We start from the raw sequence: 23587 nt of genomic DNA on the forward strand, positions 1-23587 counted from the left end.
GTTTGAGCAGCTCCCTTGCTGGTCAGGAGAGGCCGGGCCCCTCCAGGTGCTGGGACCAGGGTGTAATGTAAGAGAAGAGTGTGGATGTTCCCAAATATGCAGCCCGAGCTTTTACCATGTGTAGGCATAGTGCTGGGCTCTCAGTCATACCGTATGTAACCTACTGTCCCAAGTCAGAGCACCATCTCGACTGCATGGCTCTCAGCATCCACCTGGCTTGTCACACGGAACACAGTAAATACATGAAAATGTGAGCCAACCATATTCAAAAAACGAGAATGGCCATGATGGGATTCTGAGTGTCAGGGGTGGCCTGACATGAATGGCAGGTTGAGTGACTTTTAGCAGCTAGTTTAAGGTCTTGCATGCCAGTCAGGGCCATCCTTCAGATCCCACCTATGGAGTGGCAGCCTGCACGTCTGGTGGGGGCTTGGGACGGAAGACGGAGACCCAGGCACCTGGAGAACTGTCTACTGGTGGTGGCCACCAAGTGACAAGAGTCCCCACACCTCCCAGGCAGCACCTTTCACTTGGGCTCCACATTACCTCGGCTACTGACCTCAAATAAGTGAATGAACAAAGTCTGGTGTAAGGAGAGAGAACGGTCAGAGGACAAGTCAGAGTTGGCCTGTGGTCACATCATTCAGGTGTCATCCACATGCTCCCTAATGTGAGAGAAGCCTGGAACTGCAAACACCGACTTTACACAGGAACAAAATGATAAATCAGCAACCAAGCTGATGGCATAGGTTTCTCTGTCCTGTGTGTTAAATGCTGGGAGGGCCTGGGGGCAAGGGGACAAAGCTGAGAAAGGACACACAGGGTGTCACAGAGAACTATGGAAAGAGCCTGGTGGTAGCAGATACACTCCAACTAGGAACACATCCATGCCGCCCTGCCAGGCAGACCAAGCCCACCTGGAAGACACTGAGTCCTAAGATAAATCCAAAGATGTCCCTTATTATACCCTGGTTACTGTGTCCAAGGTTGTGGTAGGTAGTGGATCTGAATCTGGTTGTCACTTGGTGGGAAGCTTAATAACAACTCCTATGTCGAAAGAGGCCCTCCGTCTCTGCCATCACCCACTGCCCCCCTCAGGGGCGCTCACCCTCCATATCAGTACATGCTCTACGGTGAATCTTCTCTGAGGTTGAGGACCATGTTTCATCACCAAGGCGGTGTGGTACTCGGCCCAGCCAGGAGTTTCAGGATGGAAAATGACAAATCGCTTTCAACTGTATTTCAGGTTTATGGAAAAGCTTTGCTGTAGTAACATAAGAATTGGTCCCCCACAGAGAACTGGAACATGAGCCCAGATAAGGGGTCCTAGGGCTGCTCCCCCGGACACCACATGGCTGGTTCTTGCTGCCTTGGGTCACAGCAATCTGCTCAGTGATGATTCCACTTTAAGCTACAACCCTCCTGAAATCACCCATCTCCTGCTTTATTTTTTTCCACAACCCATACGACCATCTAACATACTTTGCATTTTGCTTGTTTATTGTCCACTTCGTCTCCTAAAGTGTGTTTCATGAGACCTGCGTACAGAAGTTTGTTACCACGTGGTCCAGTGTGATAAACAGTCCTTGGCACACAAGGGGCACACAGGAAGTACTGCTGAATGAATGAGGCAGGCAGTGAGTGAGAGCCCAGTTTGTGTCATGATTACTAGTTATTTTTATACTTTGTTATTTTCTCCCAATTGAACTGTGGGAGTAGACTGTTCAGAAAAGTTTTCAAGGAGGACTGTCTTCTACCATATTTTTCACTGATTTCTAGTAGCCTCTCTATCAAAAGCCTTGTTTTTGAAAGCTAATCTCTATAAATGACCAGGAAAAATAAAAAGACCTCTTCAGTTCTTAAAAATAAAAAGGCAGAAAATAGACATTATTCCAAAAGAGGTTTTTAAATATTAAAATATTTTTTAAAGAATAAGACAAGTTATATTACTAACTCCAATGTTTTTCACAATCTCTGAACCTTTCTTCTCCAAGGCTGGCACTCCAGCCAAGCTTTTGTGGGATGTGTTCGGAGCCCTCAGCCCACAAGAATCTGGCTGCCTTCTTCCTGTGGGGGCTTCTCCACTTTTCCAAGCCAGGCAGTGAGAATGGTTACAAGGTTGGTGACAGCCGTGAGCCCATGGGGCACCGAGCTGGCGCCCACTGGTATTTTCAGGGAGAACCCCAATCCAAGCAAAGATTTCAGCATGTGTCCCAGCAGCAAGCCAGCTGTGGGCAGCTGACCGGAAATGGCTGGGTGGGAGGGGACCTGAATGAAAACCCCAGGCTGGAGCCAGCCCAGCTCCCTCAGTCAGGCTGGGCTTGTCCAGTGCCCATGCATGCCTGCCCACAAGCCCACCAAAAGCACTGCTGTGCTCCAGGGGGCTGCAGAAGCCCTCCAAGCACTAAACTCTGTCAGGCCTCCTTTTAAGATCAAACAAAATGCAGGCTGAGAGAGCAAAGATTTCCTGAGATTCATTTCTTGGGCCACATGTGACACCAGAAGTCGTCACATGTACCCTGGAAAGAGCCAAGACATTCTAAGTATCCTCGCCCTGCTGGGGCCACACAGCCCTGAGACTCGTTTTCCTGCAGACCAGCCCGATAAAGGCAGCCGTTACGTGAATTCGGCAGGTCTCACCAGGAGCAGGGACCACTTCAGTATGTACCTCCTAAGGGCTTCAGGAAAGAGTGTCACACTTCATGAAGGGCTCTGGTCCTCTCTGAGCCCCATCAGAACCCCAAAGGCTTCTTCTGCTAAGTGGTTCTGAGGCCAGGGTAGGCTCACACGGGTCATGCAGGAGATTCAGATGAATGACTTGGCCAGGGTCACCATGTGATCCACACCACACGCCATATTCACGGGCTCCCCAGGCATCGTCACCTGAAAAACAAGACCCAGCACACGGTGAGGGGGAGTGGCCAGCTAGGAGGCAGACAGGCTTGGAGGTGGCCCCACTCGGACCTGATCTGGGCTCTACCTCTTGGTAGGTGACAGCCTCTCTCAGCCTTGGCTCCCTCCCTGGGTGATAAATGGGGATACTTACAACCTACCTAGCAGGTCTGCTGGGATAAGTAAATGCAATCACCATGGAAATAGCCATCCTAACTCCCCATCCAGTCAACAGTAGACATTACTGTCCACCCCTCCAAGAGCCCTCTCTGGGCACAAGCACAAACCCTGAGTACACATCCCACAGATATAGTCCCCTCTGAGCGTGACCCCACCAGAGGGCAGCACCTGTCCTCAAGCCAGGTGTTCAGTGGCCTTGTCTAGTGGTCCCCACCATGGCTCACTAGAGCAGCTTGAGAAACCCTTTCTCCTGTTCTCAGGGTCCCCAAGGTCTTTACCCAACTCTGCCCACCAGCTCTAGCTCCAGACACAGACAGACACACAAATCCTGTGCACACTCGAGAGGGGATGTTTACTGTGTCTCAGAAGGTGCCAAAGGCCTGGCCAGCAGGCCTGCGACACTGCCCATCTACACTGACAACCTTCATCACAGGAAGGCCCCCACTCTCAAGGTAATGGCAAACAGTCTCCTGGGATGTAGAGGCTTCAGGTTGTTTGCCTTTAAAATGACTCACTGTTCTACGGCCAGGCCTTGGAAATGGGTGTGCCCCCAACTCAAGGATTCCCACATCCACATGGCCACCCCAGTGCTCCAGAAAAGGGGCGCTTTTCTTTCTCTTATTTTATTATTATTATTGTTATTATTTTGAATAGGGAATACATTCACATGCCTACAATATAAAATAACATTCCCTACCTTCCCTCTGATATGGGAACCACTTTTGACTGGTTTCTCATTGTCCTTCCAGAGGTTCTTGGTGCAAAGAGAAGCAAATGTCATGTATTGTTTTCTTAGGTGGCAATTTTTAAGACAGGGAGCCAGTGCCACTTACTCCTCAGCCCTTGGCTAGGACGTGATGCTGCTGTTCTGACCAGATCCGAATCCCGCCATCCTGCCTTGGTGGCGGCGCTCAGCCGGGCAGAGTGACAGCTGGAAAGGGGATCTGTGACAGCCTGTGGAGTTTACTGAGCTTAAAAGGGGAAAAGGCCTAATCCAGATGGCCTGGCCTAAAAGCCCAGAGGCAGCAGCGCCGACCCCGCAGCTTGGCGCCTTTGGCATGGGGAGACAAGTCCATTAAGGACTCCTGGCCACAAACAAATGGATGCTAATAACCAAGTTGTGCTTCCCACCCCCCCACCCTAAACAAACGTCTTTAGCGAATCCTATTAGAGAAATCACTAAACAAACAAGAACTGGTGCCCAGTTCATCGCAAAGGCTCCTAGATGCAGAAAGCATTCCAGGCTGGCCAGGGACACAGGGGAAAACATGTGCCTCTGTGGTGACCAGGCCCAGGTGAACTCTTAGCAACCCCCCAGGCCATTAGAGCACGTTTCACTGATCACACCAGGGAAAGGGCCCCCTCCACACTAACCTGCAGCCCCGCTGCTGCACTTACGCACCTATGGGCTTGTTCCCCCGAGTGCTCTGGCCATTAGCACCCAAAGCAGAGTAAGCCACTTGGCCCTGGTTTACTCGCCAGGACAGTGGCCTTGGCTGAGGCAGGAAGCACGGCCTGGCCTCTGGGGCCCCCCTCTCTGTGGCAGCGGAGGCTCCCTGGTTGAGCAATCAGTGGCGCTCCAAGACTCAGTCCCTGAACGGAGTCCAGCAGAAGACGCCCTCAGCCGTGTTTTATTTTTGTCCTTGTCAAGGTTAAAGGGAGCCAATTCTAAACCAATTTACACTCACAACATTATCGCAAAGGGAAACGGTTCTAAAAACCAAAAGCACATTTAGCCTGAGTGACTTCAAAGTCTGAGCAGACTCAGTTTAGGAACATCTCTCTCCACAATTACATGTTCCTAAAACAAGCACCCGCCAGGTGACAGGCACGGGAGGGCTGAGGAGGAGCAAAGACCCGGGGCTGGGGCTGGGGCTGGCCCCAGCAGACTAGCTGCTCCCCTGACTTGGCTGCCTCTGAAATTTCCTTCCTGGCACCAAGCGAGCAGGCTGAGAAGAGAGCTGGGCCTGCCAGAAGGCGCTGCCCCAGCACGCCCAGCTCCCACAGTGCACCTCTTCCCCGGGGCCTCGGAACCGCCATGGGCCTGTGGCTACTGAGGTGGCTACCTAAGGAGGAGGCCTGGAAGCCAGATGGTTTCCCAGCTTGTGCTCCCAGCCCAACCTGCTACTGAACAGAGGGGCTCATGGTGAGGCGGCAGCACAGCCTGCAGGCAGAGTCCCAAATTCACACCACGGCCTCACCCAGAGATCCTAAGAGATGGGGCCAGCTCTTCTGACTCCTAGCCAGTGTCCACAGGTGTGCACAGTGAGTAGAGCCCCAACCTTCCAGGTTGTTCAGAGGTTAAGAGAGAACGAGTGCAACGTGTCTGACGCACTGACAGCTCTGCGGCCCCTAGGAAAGGCTGTGGAAAGTGAGTGCTCTTCCCAGGGCTGAAAGGTGAAGGCCATTCAAAAACGCCCCAGCAGCCCGTTCCCATGCCTGCGGTGCTGCCATTCAGGTCAGAGGGTCCAATAAAGACCAGATGACACCTGCAGTGTCTCCACCTCTACTTGCTTCCTTCTCTCTCCCACTGGGGACCCTGGATGTCCAGCTCAGGCCCTCACAGAGGATGGGGACTACAGTGAGGAGACTGGCATCTCACAGTCAGACACGTCTGAGTCTAACCCTGGCTCTGCTTACGAAATGTATGACCTTGAAGAAACCACTGAACCTCTATGAGCTCTGAGCATCAATGTGTAGCAGGAAAACATCCTGGAAAGCTTTGGAAGGAGAGGCTTAAATCAGGGGGCTCCAATGTCACTACCTGAGCCTGCATACTGAGAGGGACGCCCAGGTTCTGTGAGTCCAAGACCAACTAATGAGGATCCCTTGTAGGAGCTACAAATAAGGCTACTCTTTTTTTTCTTTCTTGAAATACTCTTAAATTGATGTAACACAACCCCCACTGAATAACAAAATACAGTTTTTTAAAGATTAAAACTCTTCTGTAATTTTTTCTAAGTGAGTACAACAGAATGGACAGGAGCAAGGTCCAGCTACTCAACAAGAGACCAATCGAATCTTCAAAGAATCCAGCCTGGCTGATCCAAAACCTGGTTCCTGCCACCACCTTTGTCCCAGAGCCTCAGCCTCGCATCTTCGAGCTTGCAAAAAGCGGAAAGGGCAGGCCATCAGATCTTAGCTCCATCCTTTCACACTCTCCCCTTCACCCATCCCCCAAACCCCAATCAAAAGGTGACAAGGGAACAAAGTAGCTCTACAAACTGAGGGCTCAACAAATGTACAAGAGGGAAGACAACGGTTTGTCAAGAAAGCAGCCAAGCGTCCTTTCCCTGATGGCGCAGATGCAGGAAACGACATTCCCGGAGGGAGGTCTAGTAAGTGAGGAATAGGTGAAAGGGGTCTGGTCTGAGCAGCAAGTGGTGTCAACCCCCAACAGCCTACTGCTTCCAGCCTCACAGCGGAGCCCAAAGCTTGGCTCAGCCATTTCAATAAGGAAAATGCTATCAGATTTCCAATCTTATTTCATGGCTGTCCTTATGTTTCCACTCTAATTTAGAGGAAATGAAGGCAGGTGGGGAGCCCCTAGTCATAGCAGTCATTTGTCCAAAATCCAGTTGCTTTACTGTTTCCTAAGCTTCCCCTTAGAAAGGCCTTTTTGGTGAGGTTCAAGGGAGGACTGTAAGGAACTACCGGAAACCAAGCAGGATGTCTAAATCCACAGTATCAACATTCAGATCACCTGCGGTACCATCCGCTGTCCACCAACCGCCTCTCCATTCCTCACACGTAATGATATTTCCAGGCTCAGAGAACGAGCAACTGAGCACCAGCCAGCTTGGGAACAACTCTGGTGCACAACTATTTCTTTCTAACAAGTTTAAAGTCTCCGTTTTGACCTGTTTTCTTAGAAACCGCACCTACTGTTTTAAAGGAGCCAGGGCCTGCCAAGTTCACAGGGACCCAGGAGAGTCAGCAGTCGAGGGAAGGGCCGATGGAAACAAGCCCCTAAAATACCAAGAGCCTCAGAACATTCTGCAGTGGGTTCTGGACAGACAAATCCTTATTTTATTTAAATTATACATTTCTTTTTAATTTTCATGTGTTTTTAAAAGATATTTTATACCATTTCAAAGCACATTATTAAAATGAAACTTGCTAAAATACTTGAGCATGTGCACGCTCATGCATACACACACACTTCTATAGGCGGAGACTGTCTCTGGAGGGGGCGTCAGACACCAGTCCTGGGGTTGCCTCTGGGACAAGACATGGGAAACTGATTTTCCATAATACACTTTGAACAAGGACATATGTTCTGTATTCAAAAAAATAAACACCTTTTTTTAAGAACTTTAAAAACTTAGTAAACAACACTAAGATAAACAACAATTGAAGAAAGAACTTTTTCCCCTTTAATTTTGAAATGAGCTTTTTTGTCTAATTGCATCCTCCCCTAAGAAAAGCCTTTATTTTTTCACTTTGGTGGCTGTGGTAAGACATTCTAAATATTAAACATCCTGCTTTCTTTTAAATTCACTGTAAACATTCCTCTGCACTGGCCTCTGCAAACAGCTCCTGGCGTGCCAACTTCTCCATTTCAAGTCGCTCCCTGCCAGCCCCCAAGCCTCGTGGCACCGGCCTGCAGCCGGCTCCTCTCTGAAGCACACTTCTGCTTCCCGCTCCACATCCCCAGGCAGCCTCCAACGAGGCTTCTCACAGGGCCCCGTGGGACGGAACCCCACACGGCCCATTCCCTCCCACCGCTCGCCCAACAGGCCCCAGGGAGGAGCGAAGGGAGTGAGCCCGCAGCCAGAGAAGCTGGTGCTAGGCTCTGGCTCTTCACCTGAGCAGCCTTGCCTGATGCCAGAGAGCAGGAGGAGGGCAGGCGGGGCCCAGGAGGAGCAGTCCCGGGAACCTGGTGCTGGCCCAGCTGCACACACGGGGCTGTGCTACCACACAGAGTGAGTCTGCCCTGTGGACCTGCCCTCAGGCCTGCCCAGTCATCTTACCCTCCAAGGGAAATACTGGTCTTCTAGGCGGCCGATTCCCAGGCATCCTCGGATGTTCTTGCCCCAAACAAACAACTCTCCTTTGTCTGCAAAGAAAGAAAAATGGTGGCTTGGTTAGGACTAAACCGAGGGCAAGTCTCCAAGAAGAGGAAGGGTCATGAGAACAAGCTTTCCAGAACCTGGTACAAACAGAGCCCAGTGTAAACTTCAGTTTCTACCAGACAGTAATGCTTTATTTTGAAGGGAAAAGTATACTGTCCCCATACCAAAAACATGTCCAAGCCCAGATTTGCAGTGTCCATCACATGGGAGATGAGCATGTGCGTGGAGTGGAGGGCCAAGGCAGCTCCCGCACACAGCCCACTCTGCTCGCCCCCTATGCATACACTCCTTGTCCATAGCTATGTCAGACCAAACTCTGCCTCCACAAATCCTGAAATCTGAGCATCCTCGAAGTAGGATGACTGTCATTCCTTGTCTGGGTTTCCGCACCTCAGGAGTATTTAGTCAAGTGACACACGGTGATTGGGGGGAAGCTATATAGGGAATTCACTTTAGTGTACCTCTCTGGGCCAGGTCTAGGTCTGTGTGCTAGCAGGTGGGACAGGACTGTGACTAAACATGCTTGGTTTCTGTCCTCATGGGACTAGTCAAACAGCTAGAAATAAACAAATGATCAAACCAATGCATACATGCTGACAAACTATAGAAAGTGCCAGGAAGGAAAAGGACCGAGAGGCTGCTATGAGAATAGCCCAGGAGACTGCACCGCGGCCTCGGCTCTGGGAATGTCAGCCTCCAGGAAGGAACCCACACCTGGTAGGGCAGTTTCCCAACCCGCCGCCTTCATTTCTGACTTGCACCACATCAGCTTTGGGCACTCCTTGGTGTGGCGGCCCCATTCAGCTACCCCACATCTGGCAAGCAGAAGCAGAAAGACATGGAAAAGCCAGGACTAAAATGATCAGGGCTGATTAAATAAGGAATCCTTTTGTTACAAGCTATCTGAGCCCCTCTGGTCTGACCATCACCCCTGGTCCTCCACCCTCAGATTTTATGTGTTTAACAGGACAATTCACAATTCAGTCTGGCCCCAAAATGTTAGCAGACTTTAGGGTAAACCAACCAACCCCAACTCCCAGCTGGCCATATGTAAACACTGGGCACACAGGGAAGGAACCCAAGCTCTGATGCTCCCTCTCCTGAGGGACGGTGACTGGCACTTAGGGGGTGGCTGTTGCGTCTTGGGGAAAAGCGAGATAGGGAATTCAATTAAGTGTGAACCAAAATGGCACACAGCATGACGGCAAACAGAAAACAGTCTACTCTAGTGGACACTTCGTATGGGTTTCCAGGTATGTAACTCTGCTCATAGTTTAAGCCTTAGCACAATGATTCGTTCTAGCTCTAGAATTCGTTCACAATGATTCTTATTTAGTAAGTCAAAGTAGCTTTACAAACCTCTCGAGAACTAGGCTCTTTTGTGAATGGCAGTGGCTGACTATGCTTGAGTGGCGGTGAGGGATTCTCCACCATCAGCACTGCTACCACCTGGTGCTTTAATACAGGCAGGCAAGACTCCAACCCACCAGCACAACAGTCTACACTGCAGCCTGTGTGTCTTAAGGCCCCGAGGCCTGGAGTTCAGAAAATACTGAATGGTGATCATCTGGAGCAGTCCTCATACAGCATGGGGCCAGAGCACACAAACAAGGATGACCTGAACTGACTGTCCCAGCCAGATGTTTAAAAGAAAACAATTACCATGAGACAAAAAGATTTTTTAATTGCAAGGAAATAGTGAATTTGCTTGAGAATCACAAAATGAAATTAAATTAATACAGTCTGACGATTCAAGTCAACTAAAGAGGAACAAATTGAACCCACAGTCACTGTGGTGAAATGGGAGATGTAATCAAGAAAAGCACACATTCAAGGGCTGCAGGGTAACTGGATATGTTATGGCTGTGTCACTGGCAAGCCTGGGAGAAAATCTCCCTTTCAGCCTTCCCTTTGATCAGTCTCTCCCCCAGCACCCTGGAGAAATCGGGTAGATTTACTTCCACAAAACCGCAGGATGGTCTTACAAGTCTGCTCCTCGCCATCCCACGTTCCTGGGTCAGATCGGGGTTTGGGCTTGGCCAGGCAGTGGGATTAAGCCTCACACATTCATTTCCTAATTACCCACCATGGATCTGCCAAACCTCTGCTGGTTTCCCCCAGCACCCCAACATACTCAAGGGTGCCCACTCCTGCCACTGACTGGTATCCTCTTGAGAAAATTCATTTTCACATTAGCCTAACCACAAACCAAATGAACCAAAACAGAACTCCAGGATGAAAAAAAGACACACATTATACAACCTCAAGCCAAAAACTTCTGGATTAGCCACTCTCTTTAATTATCCACACAAGGGTACCACTCCGCTGGATGGATGGAAACTGAGAGCTGCCCACAGTCTGGGCTGAATATGAGAGAGTGAGGCTCTGTCAGTCTCTGGAGCCACACGACTTGGTCACTTACTGGTAAGGGCAGCAAAGTGGCTGAGTCCACATCGAATGCGGGAAACCTGGACTTCTGGGTTGAACTCCGTCAAGCCAAAGAGAGTGGGTGGAATCATTTCTGGAAGAGCAGTTTCCACTAGGTTTGGTCCTTTCCCAAGAATTCCATAGCCCCAGACAAAAACATGTCCTTCTCCTACATTACAGGAAAAACAACGGTCAATAAGTCAAACCGAGAGCAGCCCTCACGCACTAGAAATTCAAACTGCACCACCAAGATGCATATATACACATGCTTTTTTTTTCCTACTCGCTTGGCAAGAATATGCTAACAGATATTTAAAATAATGTTTCTTTTCTCCTCTTTCAAATTCTTGCTTGTGGAGTATGTCTAGCCAGCTCACCAATCTCAGAATACAAACTTCTCACATCTTAAGGGTAACCTGGGCAGGACCAATCCATAAATCACCCAGAAACTCCATCTGAACACAGGAGAGCCCTCGAAGGACAGTTTTTCCTAACAGCACCATGTTTCACACTGATCAGAATACCAAGCCAAGCACTAAACAACTTTTGGCCAGATTCCTAAAACTCTTAAAAATGATTTTTTGGTTATAAAAGTTTAATACTCATCAGTGGTACCAGATGTTTAATCCCAGAGGCATGGATCTCAGTATCTAAACCCTAAGGTTCTTCTCCTATCTGCTTTTTGTTTCTTGGCACAGTCTCCCTGGAGAAGGCAGAGCTGGAGCCTTTGGCCCAGACTAAGGGACGGGGGAGAAAGTTCACTCTCCGTTTCAGAGGCTGCTACAGATCACTAAGCCCTGTGCTGTCTGCATATAAATCACGGCTATTATCGTCCTATCAAGACGTCACCTCACCCTCTATTAGCTGAATTCAATCTACCTAGATCTTCCCCCAGCCACATTCCCTTCCTCAGGCCAAGGTCTGCTGCCTGTGAGTCCAATGGAACACCGACCCTTCCCTGTCCAACCCACCTAGAGCTGCCCAGTGTGTCTGCAAGAGGGTCTCACCATTTAACACAGCACAGCCTGTACCACCACAGGCAGCCTGCTTCACCTTGCCCACTCCTGAGAAGGGTAAGCACCGGGGAACGTTCACCTGAATCAAAAGGAAGGGTCCACAGTGTTAGGAAGACAAACCAGTGAGAACTTGGAAATACTCTGGTCTTGTGTACAGAGTATGTAAGTCCCAGTTCATTCATTCATGCCACAAATATTTCCCAAACATTGAACATATGCTAACCATCTAACTGGATGTTGGGAATACGAACAGAAACGAGAGACCTGGTCCCTCTCTTAGTCTAGCGGAGGAGGCAGCTGCCAGCCCAATTAACATGAAATTAATTTGTGCTGAATGCAATGAAGGAAAGAATAGGGTCTCTGAGAATGAATGTCAGGGAGACTGGTGTAGTTTGGGGGGAGGAGCAGGCAGGGAAGGCTTCATTTTCTCCTGCGACCTGAAGGATGAGAAGTAACTTGGCAAGGGGAGAAGGGCAGGATATTCCAAGCATGGGAGATGGACTGTGCAAAGGGAATGAGGTGAGCACGGCACATTCTGGAGGTTAAACAAGGTCAGAGTGGCTACAGCAGGGGGAGGGGTAGAATGCGGTGCAAGATGCTGGTGGGGAAAGGGCGGCCGGTCATGCAGGAAGCTGTGGAATTTCCAGAGGGGAACATGATGAACATGGCGAACCATGGAGAAGGCCCAGAGCGTGGGGATGCGCGTGTTTACTTTTGGACGACGTATGGAACTCACAGTGCCTAGAGACGGCCAAGTGGTAATGTCAAGTGCTACAAAGTGATGTCTGGAACTGTGATATGTAAGCATATAGATGGCAAGTGCAGCCCATGGGTATGGGTAAGATCTAAAGGGGGAATATGGAGGAAAAAAAGCCAAGTCCACGCCATGAGGAGCCTCAAAATGTAAAGGTCTGGCACAGAGGAGACCCCGTAAATGAGACCAAGAAGGGACAACAAGAAAGACAAGACAGCAGTGGAAGAGTCTAGTCACAGAGGCAAAAGGAAGAGTGCTTTTCACAAAGATGTCACAGTCAATGTCAAATGCTGCTGTGAGGTCAAGAAAGATAAAGAGGGAAAAATGTTCCCCAGATTCTTTATTATTATTTTGAGCAACATGGATGTCATTGGTAACCCTATCAAGGACCACCCAGCAAACTCATAAGGGTGGAAACTAAGTGGAATGGACTGAAAAATGAGTAGGAGATGAGGGAACAGGTGGCAAGTAAAAGCAGCTCCTGAGAGGCTTGTCCTAGGAAGGAAGCAGGAGGTAAAGCAGAGGGGTAGGGGTGAGGAGAACGGAAGGAGATAGAGGAGTCCACACAGGGCTTTTTAAGATGGAAGACACATGAGTCAGTTGTAAAGACTGATGGAGAAGCGAGTAGAGAAGCACAGGCTGAAGTTATGAGAAAGAAGGCCCAGCAAATAGAGTATGGCTTCTGAAAAGGTGAAAGGAGATGGTAGCCAGGACACAAGAGAAGAATCAGCTTCAACAGGAAGATCCCCCTCCTTCGCTGCTAGAAAAAGGAACGGGCCCAGGGTGGGTACACACACAGGTACGGGTATAGGAGACATAGTAGGAAACTGAGGGCATTCGCATCAGACAGCATCTGTTTTCTCTATTAAACAGGAGGCAAGATCTGCTGAGAGTGAGAGATGGGAGGGTCAGGGGTTTGGAGAGTGAAATGTGGCCAGCTTAGCTTTCCAGCAGGATTTGGTCTTGGCGCTTCTACTGAGAAATAACTTTGGAAAGATAGATTGTTAGTGCTTCAGTGACAGCCATGAATCTTCACAGATTCACTTTCAAATGGAGACAGCTGAAAGATAACAGTCCCTAAGTTGACTCAAAAGGAATAAAGGGGCTCACCAATCCAGAAAATGTATGCCTAGATAAAGTGGGGCTGTCAGGCTGGGGCTGGGCCTCCGCTGCTTGGCTCCCAGAGAGCTGCTTTACCTCACTGAGCTCTGGCACGAGGCCCTCAGCAAGTACTGAGAAATACTCTAGCACGGAGCCACTGGAAACATACCACTGTTGTCACTCACAGGAGGAGGCTTAGGCCGCAGTAAAGAATCATGGTTGTGATGGGTTACTTCTAAGATGACCCCCAATAATCCCAGTCCCCTCCTATTCACACCCATGTGTAATCCCTGCCCTGTGGGGTAGGGGTAAGGGGCTGGACCTAGTGACTTGCTTCTAATGAGCAGAATACCAGCAAAGTGAGGGACAGTTACTGCCAAAACTAAGAGATAAAACACTAGCTTCTGTCTCACTGGTACTCTTGCCTTCTCCTATGCTCACTCTGATGAAGCCACAAGCCACGTGAGCTACCACACGCAGAAGCTTATGTGGCAGGGAACCATGGAAGGCTTGGCCAACAACTAGTAGCTGGCTAACTGCCAGCAAGGAAGTGGAACCCCAGTCCAACAGGCCACAAGGACCTGCATCCCACCAACCACCACCAGTGTAGTCTTGAAAGCAAAGCCTTCCCCAGCTGAACCATAAGATGACTGTAGCCTTTGAAATAGTCAGGGCCAGAAGGCCCAGCTAAGCCACCCCAAGATTCCTGACCCACAAAACTGTGAGATAATAAATGTGTGTTGTTTTAAGCCACTAAGTTTTGGGGTGACTTGTTATGCAGCAATATATAACAATGACACGACACTAACCCTGTCCCCCACGGAAGGCCATGCGGAGACATTTTTCTCAGGCGTTGGCATTAGGAAGAGCAGTACTTCTGCACACTTCATCTGCTGTTTATCTTAGAGAAACAATGAATCATTTAAATAACCATGTTTTCTTCTTTGCTTTGGCTACTCAGAAGCTCAAAGCCAATTCTGCAACCACTTCTAGCCACTGAGCCAGACCAGAGAGAATGCATTTTTTCATCTTATTAGATGATCTTTGGTTTCCCCTTGTGCAAGTTTCTTTATCATTAACATATATTTAAAACCCCTTCTCTATCTGTCAGAAGTTTGACAATATTAAGAAGTGTAGTATTTTTTTTAAATAGTTCTTATGTTTTAGAGATACACACTGAAACTTCTATAGATGAAATATGGATTTGCTTCAAAACAATCCAGGACAGAGTAGATGGAAAAACTGGCCATTAGGGAGTATGGGGTTTTTTGAGGGGAGAAGGGAGGCTGTTAATGAAAATGTCTGGAATTAGATAGTGGTGATGGCTACACATCCTTGTAACTATACTAAAAAACACTAAATTATATACTTTAAAATCGTGAATTATATCTCTATTTTTTAAATGGGCCATTAGTTGGTAATTGAACATGGGTGATGAGTATATAGAGATTAATTATGCCATGAGCTCTACTTTTTGTTTATATTTGAAGTTTTCCTTAATAAAACGTTTAAAATTCTACTGTGTTGTATTAATGGTGGCTTGCTTCGGTGAGGACGAGCTAGAGGTGAGGAGAGCCACAGGCAGGGCTTCTGAAGGCTGCTAGTATTCCAGTGCTTGATCTGTGTGGGTCGCACACCGAGCTACACACTCATGATCTGTGTGCTTTGGGGGCATATGTGTTACACTGCAACAAAAGACACACTATGACATGCTAGGAACTTAGGTAAACAGCCTTGTATCCCCTTTAGAACAAGACAGGGTACTCAGACATACCTAAAATACTGCTCTAAACCAGGACTAGCTCATCAAAGTATTGATAATAATGGCTTTTGAATCTAAGCTTTCTTTCCAGGCTCCAATGAGACTGTCAAAAACTTGGAACCTCGAAGAGGCAGTCTTACAACAGGTTAGGCCTTAACATTCTAGCACTTGATACATCACACTTTGGTGAAGAACCTCTTATAAATGTCCTTAACATTTTATATTTACAAACCTCCCAGCACCATGCTGTAAGTGACCTCATACCTGTGTGGAGTCAGTGACAGAAGCCAGCTGCAGGTACTCAGAGTTGCCCCAACCAAAGAGGCCTCCATCGGCAGACACAGCCAGGCAACAATCACCGTAGGTGGCAACCTGGACAACATTCACTCCTGCAAGGTCTCCACCCAGCTTGGTAGGTACGCTGGTGATATTGTAGTGACCCAGACCTAACACAATGGAAAATACTTACTTTTAATAACTTATTCTTTTATGATTTACACAGACTTACTATATGCCAAACACATTTTAAGCACATTACAAATATCAGAAATTCTGATCTGTTCCTCTGAATGCCAGGCAACTTCCATCCCCATGTTCTTTCAGAGGAGGAAAAAGACATCAATGAAACTGAACATCTTAAAACCTTGGAATTTTCTAGGTGTGATTCAAGTTAGAAAATTTCTCAGGATGAAATTCCACTATACAGTGAACATTTGACCTTGCATATATTACAACAACTAATTTCTTATGCACTGCTGAGCTTGCTGGAAAATCTCTAACAGCCCATCCCACACAAACCCTCTATCTCACCCCCAAAAAAGTAAATGGAAACAGGCAAAGCAACATGGTAAACAGTAAACAGTAAATAGGGCTTGACTGAAAGACAATGTCACTATCAGCGCTGCGATAGAGGGTAACCTCTGGGCAGCAAACGAAGGCAAAACACTAAACCAACTCTGGCTTCCAGGGGCTTCCTCACAGGGTCAGACTGGCAGCACCCTTGGCAACAGGCAAAAGCAAATCCAAATCCTCTCTGGAGGAAACCATCTCCAGTGTAGGCCCTTAGAGTTTCCACAAATTAAATTCAACAGAATATGAGATCACAATAAAAAATTACTAAACTCATACAGAAAGACGCCACTATGAGTGAGAGTAAACAGAACTAACAAACAACCCACTTATACCCCAGACTTCAGACACTGGAATTATGATATACAAAAAAAAAAAATAACTCTGTGCGCAGTGTTCAAAGAAATAAAAGCGGGAATAAGAGACTACAGAAAATGGCTAGATAAGTTTAAAAAGGGAACAATTAGAAATGAAAAAATATAGTTAAAATTAAAAATGCAAATGGATGGACAAAAAGACAAACCACAATCTCGGAGAAGATATGTGCAACACTAAACTGACAGACTACAGATACAGAGCAAATAAAGAATTCCTAAAGATCAGTAAGAAAAAGACAAATAAGTCAGCAAAAGTGCGTAAAGACACCACATACATTTCAGAGAAGAAAAAGCAAGACTGGTCCATAAACACATGGCAAGATGCTCACTTGCAGTAGGAGTGAGGAAAATGCAAATTCAGCCCTCAATGCGAGACTATTTCACAGCCAGCAAGCAGATAGGCAGAAACTTTCAGGTGGACAATACCAAACTTTGCCCGGCTGTGGGACACGCCCTGCTGTTGTGGAGGTTACTTGTTACCACCATTTTGGAAACAATCATTGGAATGCATATGCATACCCTATAACCCAACACTTCCACTCACAGAATCTTCACTAGAGCTCCTAGAACTCCTGAGCACATGTACAAGGAGACACACCGATGATCATAGAAACACTGTTTGTTATATAACAAAAAGTTGTAAACCATCCAATTATCTGTCAACAAAAAGTGAATAAACTGAGGTGTATTCCATAGTAGAATATCATACAGCTATAAAAATGAACTGCATTCAGCAAAGAAACAGGATACAAAATCCACACAAATCTCACCTGCATTTCTATATACTAACAGTGAGCAATCCAACAAAGGAAATTAAGAAAACAATTCTGTTTCAGTAGCATCAGGAAGAATAAAATCCTTGGGAATTAACAATCAGAGGTGAAAAACTTGTACAATGAAAACTACAAAACATTGCTGAAAGAAATTAAAGAAAATATAAACAGATGGAAAGACACCTTACATTCATGATTAGAAGACTTAATATTGTTAAGATGTCAATACTATCCAAAGTGATCTACAGATTCAACATAATCCCTATTAAAATCCCAACAATGTTTTTTGCAGAAATAACAAAGTTGGAAAACTAACACTTTGTGATTTCACCTTACTATGAAGCTACAGTAATCAAAACAGGGTGGTACTGGCATAAAAACAAACATATAAACCAAAGAAATAGAATAGAGTCCAGAAAAAAACCTTGCTTATATGGTCATATGATTTTTGAAAAGAATCCCAAGACCATTCAATAGGAAAAGGACATCTTTTCAACAAATGGTAGTGGGGAACTGGGTATCCCACATGCAAAAAATAAAGTGGAACCCTTAACTAACACCATATACAAAAATCAACTCAAAACAGATCAAAAACCTAAATGTAAGACCTAAAACTGTAAAACTCTAAGAAGAAAACCTAGGCTAAAAGCTTCACAACATCGGATTTGGCAATGATTTCTTAGATATATGACCCAAAAACACAGGCAACAAAAGCAAAAAGTTGTTAAGAGCATAGATCCTGTGCTAGCAGGTTTGCTCAGTGGTTAGAGCTTCAGCCCTCGGACTGAAGGGTCTCTGGTTCAATTCTGGCCAAGGCCATGCACCTCAGTTGCAAGTCTGACCCCCAGCCCCAGTCGGGGTGCATGAAGGAGGCAACCAATTGATGTCTCTCTCTCACATCGATGTTTTTCTTTCTCTCTCTCCCTTTCTCCCTCACCCTCTCCCTCTGTCTGAAAAGCAATGGAAAAAATATCTTCTGGTGAGGATTAAAAAAATTAAATAAATAGAGAGTAGACCCTAAGAGCTTTCATCACAAGCAGAACATTTTTTTCTTTTTACTGTATCTGTGTGACATAATGGATGTTAACTAAACCTACTGTGGCAATCATTTCACAATATATAGAAATCAAACCATCATGCAGTACATCTTAATCTTATATGGTAATGTATATCAATTATGTCTTAATAAAACTATAAAAAATTTTTTAAGAAAAGCTGAACAAATTTCACTAATGAAAATTAAAAACTTTTGTGCATCAAAAGACACTACCAACAGAGTAAAAAGGCAACCCAGAGAATGGAAGAAAATATTTGCAAATCAAATATGTGATAAGATTAATATTCAGAATATATAGCAAACAAAACCACAACAAAAAACAAATGACCCAATTAAAAAACAATCTTCAAAGAAGATATACAAAGGGCCAATGAGCACCTGAAAAGATGTTTAACATCATTAATCATTACGGAAATGCAAATCACAAATGAGATACCACTTCACATCCATTAGGATGGCCACTATTACAAAACAAAAACAAAATAACAAGTGTTAGCAAGGATGTGGAGAAATTAGAACTTCATACATTGCTTGTGGGGAATGTAAATGGTGCCACTGCTATGAAAAACAGTATGGCAGTTCCTCAAAAATTTTTAAATATGATCCAGCAATTCCACCTCTGGGTATATACCCAAAAGAATTGAAAGCAGGGTCTCAAAGAGATATCTGTACACCAATGTTCACAGCAGCATTATTCCAACAGCTAAAAGGTAGAAGCAACCCAAGTGTTCATCAATGGAGGAATGGATAAGCACAATGTGTTATATACATACAAGGGAATATTATCCAGCCTTAAAAAGGAAGGAAACTCTGACAGATGCTACACAATGCATGATTTGAGGACACTATGCTAAGAAAATTAAGCTAGTCACACAAAAAACAAATACTGTATGATTCACTTATATAAGGCACTTAGAGTAGTCAAATTCATAGAGGCAGAAAGCAGAATAGCAGTTGCCAGGGGCTGAGAGGTGGAAAGAATGGGGAGTTACTGTCTAATGGGTATAAAGTTTCAGTTTTACAAGATGAAAAAGTTCTGGAAACCGATGGTGGTGATGGCTGCACAATGATACGGATATACTTAATACTAATGAACTGGACATTTAAAAATGGTCCAGATGGTGAATGTTATGTGTATTTAAACCACAATTTTTAAAAACTGAAGAAAAACAGGTTAAGGCTAACACTGATCTCCCCAGCTGCCAAGGCAGGGGATGGGGAAGGAACGAACAAACTGCAGATATCTGTAACACGGCTGAGTCTTAAGAGACATAATGTTGCATTTAAACCAAGTTACAGAAGATACATATAGTATGACCCCTAAAATAAGCAAAACTAGTCAATACTTTAGAAATGTGTGTGTGTATGCACATAAATTTCTTGTCCCCTCAGAGAAAGAAATAACAATAAAATTCAGGATGGTGGGTCCCTCTGGGGGAAGGAAGCCTACGAAACAGGAGAGTAGCACACAGGTAGAAGCTGCAGTACAGAGAATGTCCAAGATCTTAAATTGGGTAGTGGTTTCACAAGTGCTGATTTTATTATCATGTTTTATAATTTATATTTGTTACATATTTTTAATTAAGATAAAATTCACATAACATAAATCCACCATTTCAACCATTTTTAAAGTACATGATTCAGTAGTTTTTAAGTATATTCATGATGGTGTGCAACTAATACTTCTAATCTAAGAACATTTGCATCTTCTAGAAAGAAACCTCATGCCTACTTATAGCCACTCCCCATTTCCCACCTCAACCAGCCCTGCCAACCACTAATCTACTCTGTCTCTATGTATTTGCCTATTCTGGACATTTGGCTTCTTTCACTCAGCATAAGGTTTTCAAGGTCCATCCATGTCACAGCATGTATCAAAACTTCATTCCTTCTTATGGCTGAATAATATTTCACTGTAGGTATACACTGTGCTTTGTTTATCCATTTATCAGTTGATGGATATGCAGGTTGTTTCTACTTTTTTGCTAGTATAGAGAATGCTATGAAGATTTGACCACACAAAAACTTGTGTACAAATCTTCATAGCATGGAGAGGATGTGGAGAAATTGGAACCCTCATACATTGCTAGTGGGAATGTAAATGATGCAACCTCTGTGGAAAAGAGTTTGGCCATTACTCAAAATTGCTGAGGTTTATGGCAATTTTACATTTAATACTTTGAGTAATGGCCAAACTCTTTTCCACAGAGGTTGCATCATTTACATTCCCACTAGCAATGTATGAGGGTTCCAATTTCTCCACATCCTTGTCAATACTTATTATTTTCTGGAGTGTGTGTTTTTTATAGTAACAATTTTAATGGATATGGAGTGAATCTCATTGTGGTATTGATTTTCATTTCCCTGATTAATTGTATGTGTATCCTTCCATGTGCTTACTGGCCATTTGTATATCTTATTTGGAGAAATGCCCACATAACACTTTTGCCCATTTTTTAATAGGGTTGTTTGTCTTGTTATTGAGTTATAAGAGTTCTTTATATATTCTGGATACTAGACCCTTATCTAATATATGATTTACAAATATTTGTGGGCTGTTTTTTCATTCTGTATAGTGTCTTTGATGCACAAAAGTTTTTAAATTTTCTTGAAGGTCAATGTATCTATTTTTTCTTCTTTTGCTTGTGATTTGGAGGCTGGCATATTTAAGAAACTGCTGCCTAATCTGAGGTCACAAAGATTTACACCTATGATTTCTTCTAAGAGTTTTACAGTTTTAGCTCTTACATTTATGACTTTGATCCATTTTGAGTTAATTTTTATAGATGACATAAATAGGGGTTCAAATTCATTCTTTTGCATGTAGATATCCAGTTGTCCCAGCACCATTTGTTGAAAAGACTATTCTTTCCTCAATTAACTTGTCTTAGAACACCTGTCAAAAATAGTAGATCACAGATGTATGGGTTTACTGCTAGACTCTCAATTCTATTCTATTGATCTATGCCTATTCTTATGTAGTACCACCCTGTTTTGGTTACTACTATATCTTTGTAGTAAATTTTTGAAATCAGAAAGTGTGATTCCTCCAACTTTGTTCTTCAAATTTTTTAATTTTTTTTTAAAAAGATATGTCTTTATTGATGGAGAGGGGGAGGGGAGGGGGAGGGGGAGGGGAGGGGGAGGGGAGGGGGAGGGGGAGGGGAGGGGAGGGGAGGGGAGGGGAGGGGGAGGGGAGGGGGAGGGGAGGGGAGGGGGAGGGGGAGGGGGAGGGGGAGGGGGAGGGGGAGGGAGAGGGAGAGGGAGAGGGAGAGGGAGAGGGAGAGGGGAGAAACATCAATGATGAGAGAGTCATTGACTGGCTGCCTCCTGCATGCCTCCCACTGGAGATCGAGCCCACAACCCGGGCTTGTGCCCTGACCAGGTACTGAACCTCAATCTCCTGGATCATAGGTTGATACTCAACCGCTGAACCATGTGCCGGCCGGGCTGTTCTTCAATTTTTTTTTTTACTATTTGTGGTACCTTATAATTCCATATGTATTTTATCATCACTGTGAAAATTTCTGCAAATAAGACAGCTGGAATTTTGATAGAAATTGCATTAAATCTGTAGATAAATTTGGGGAGTATTGCCTACATATCATCTTTTGTATATTCTATAATACATATAAATAAAAATATTTTTAAAAAGTAATTCAAAATGTTTAAGGTTTATGAAAGAAAGGAATAGGATGCTCAGATAGAAAGTGCAAGGGAAAAGGAAAGCAATTAGAAAGAATGGTCAAGGAAGCCTTCACTGAAGAGATGACAGCCATGCTGAGCCTACAGGATAAAAAGGAGAGCAAAAAGAGCATTCCAGGCCAAGGGAATGACATATGCAAAGACCCCATGGCAGCAAAGAGGAGGGCATGCTCCAGGAACTGACTGCAGGGGCCCATGTGGCTGGACTCAGAGCCTGCAGAGCAAGACAGTGAGGCCAGAGGAGGTGCAGCATGTGACAGCAAGTTTCTGGGATGGCACCAGGAAACTGTTAAGCATGGTTATCTCCAGCAAGTGGGGCCTTTACTCTCCACCTTATTCCTGTCTATGCTGTTAAAATGTATCAACAATTTTATTACTTTTATAAAAAATTGCTTTTTCAAAATTACCCACACAAGATTTTAAAAATAAAGAGAAGCTTCAACTTTATAGTTACCAATAAAATGTACGTTTAGAAAACTGGCACAGTAATTAAATTAGCACACTTAAATTGACAATTCTCATTGCAAGAGAGGCTATGATTAAAGTGGTATCTCTGTGCACCGCTGATGATGGCATAAACTGGTAAAACTTTTGGAAAGCAATTAAGTAAAACATTCTGAAAATAATACAAATAATCTAAACCTTTGTGCCATTCCTCCTGAGAATTTATCTTAGGACAATAATTCAAATGAAAGAAAAAGCTACATCTCTACACATGATGTTGCAATACTTCCAATGGCTGCTGCACATCCTCCACCCCCAAAAAAGCACGCCTCCTGACAACAGGGTAATGATTAAGTAATCATTTGATAAAATGATTAAACGGTTAATTTATCTTATGGTAAATTAGTTGGATGCTGTATCATACAAATATTAAAAACTGTAATTGTGGCCCTGGCCAGGTGGCTCACCTGGTTGGAGCATCATCCTGTACACCAAAAAGGTTGCGAGTTCAATTCCCAGGGCACATGCCTAGGTTATGGGTTTGATCCCGTTAGAGAATGTACAGGAGGCAACCGATCAATGTCTCTCTCACATGATGTTTCTCTCTCTCTAAAATCAATAAAAACATATCACTGGGTGAGGATTAAAATAAACAGTAACTGTGAAAGTTGTATCAACATGAAAAAATGTTTTATGTAAATTTAAATGATAAAACAAGCATATAAAATCACCTATGCTATCATTACAACATAAAAGATGTACTCACATAAACAAGGACTGGAAGAAAACAAGAAAGAACGAACAAAGACGATTTGGTGGTAGTATGATTACTAAGGATTTAAACAAGACTTAAATCTTAAAATTAAAGGCCTTCCCTTCAGACAAATATCAAAAACAAAAAGATTAAATATACAAGATGATAAAGTTTATCCCTCATTCCTTCCTCCCTTAACAATATTCTTCTGAAATCAGTTAAAATCAAGCTCCTCTTAGGTGGCACTTGTCTCTTCTTTACAAGGCACGGAACGCCTTTGTTGAGGGATGGCTCCAATCCTCTACCTAATCCTTTATGATCATTTCTATGGAAAAGTGACGGGAGAAACAGAATAGTGTTTCCCAGGAAGCGACAAGAAAGGTAAGAGTCAAGTTAAGGAAGATGGGTTCTAGCCTCTGAG

At 44.8% G+C, this 23587-nt stretch overlaps 1 protein-coding gene across 2 annotated transcripts in view; it reads right to left on the reverse strand.

Moving 5' to 3' along the window:
* Positions 1-1232: 1232 nt before the first annotated feature.
* Positions 1233-23587, reverse strand: part of RCC1L (RCC1 like) — a 37861-nt gene continuing 15506 nt past the window's right edge. The window contains exons 7-11 of one of the 2 annotated variants that reach the window (XM_081132070.1): positions 15472-15653; positions 11582-11669; positions 10570-10743; positions 8046-8131; positions 1233-2883 (exon numbers count right to left, since the gene is read on the reverse strand). In XM_081132070.1, the coding sequence (XP_080988196.1) occupies positions 2806-2883; positions 8046-8131; positions 10570-10743; positions 11582-11669; positions 15472-15653 (608 nt within the window). In that variant the 3' untranslated portion in view covers positions 1233-2805. The remainder of the gene's footprint in view (positions 2884-8045; positions 8132-10569; positions 10744-11581; positions 11670-15471; positions 15654-23587) is intronic. The other variant, XM_081132071.1, reaches the window with a different exon arrangement.

This window comes from Miniopterus schreibersii (assembly GCF_964146895.1).
Source record: "Miniopterus schreibersii genome assembly, chromosome: 3".
NCBI classification, from domain to species: Eukaryota; Metazoa; Chordata; class Mammalia; order Chiroptera; family Miniopteridae; genus Miniopterus; species Miniopterus schreibersii.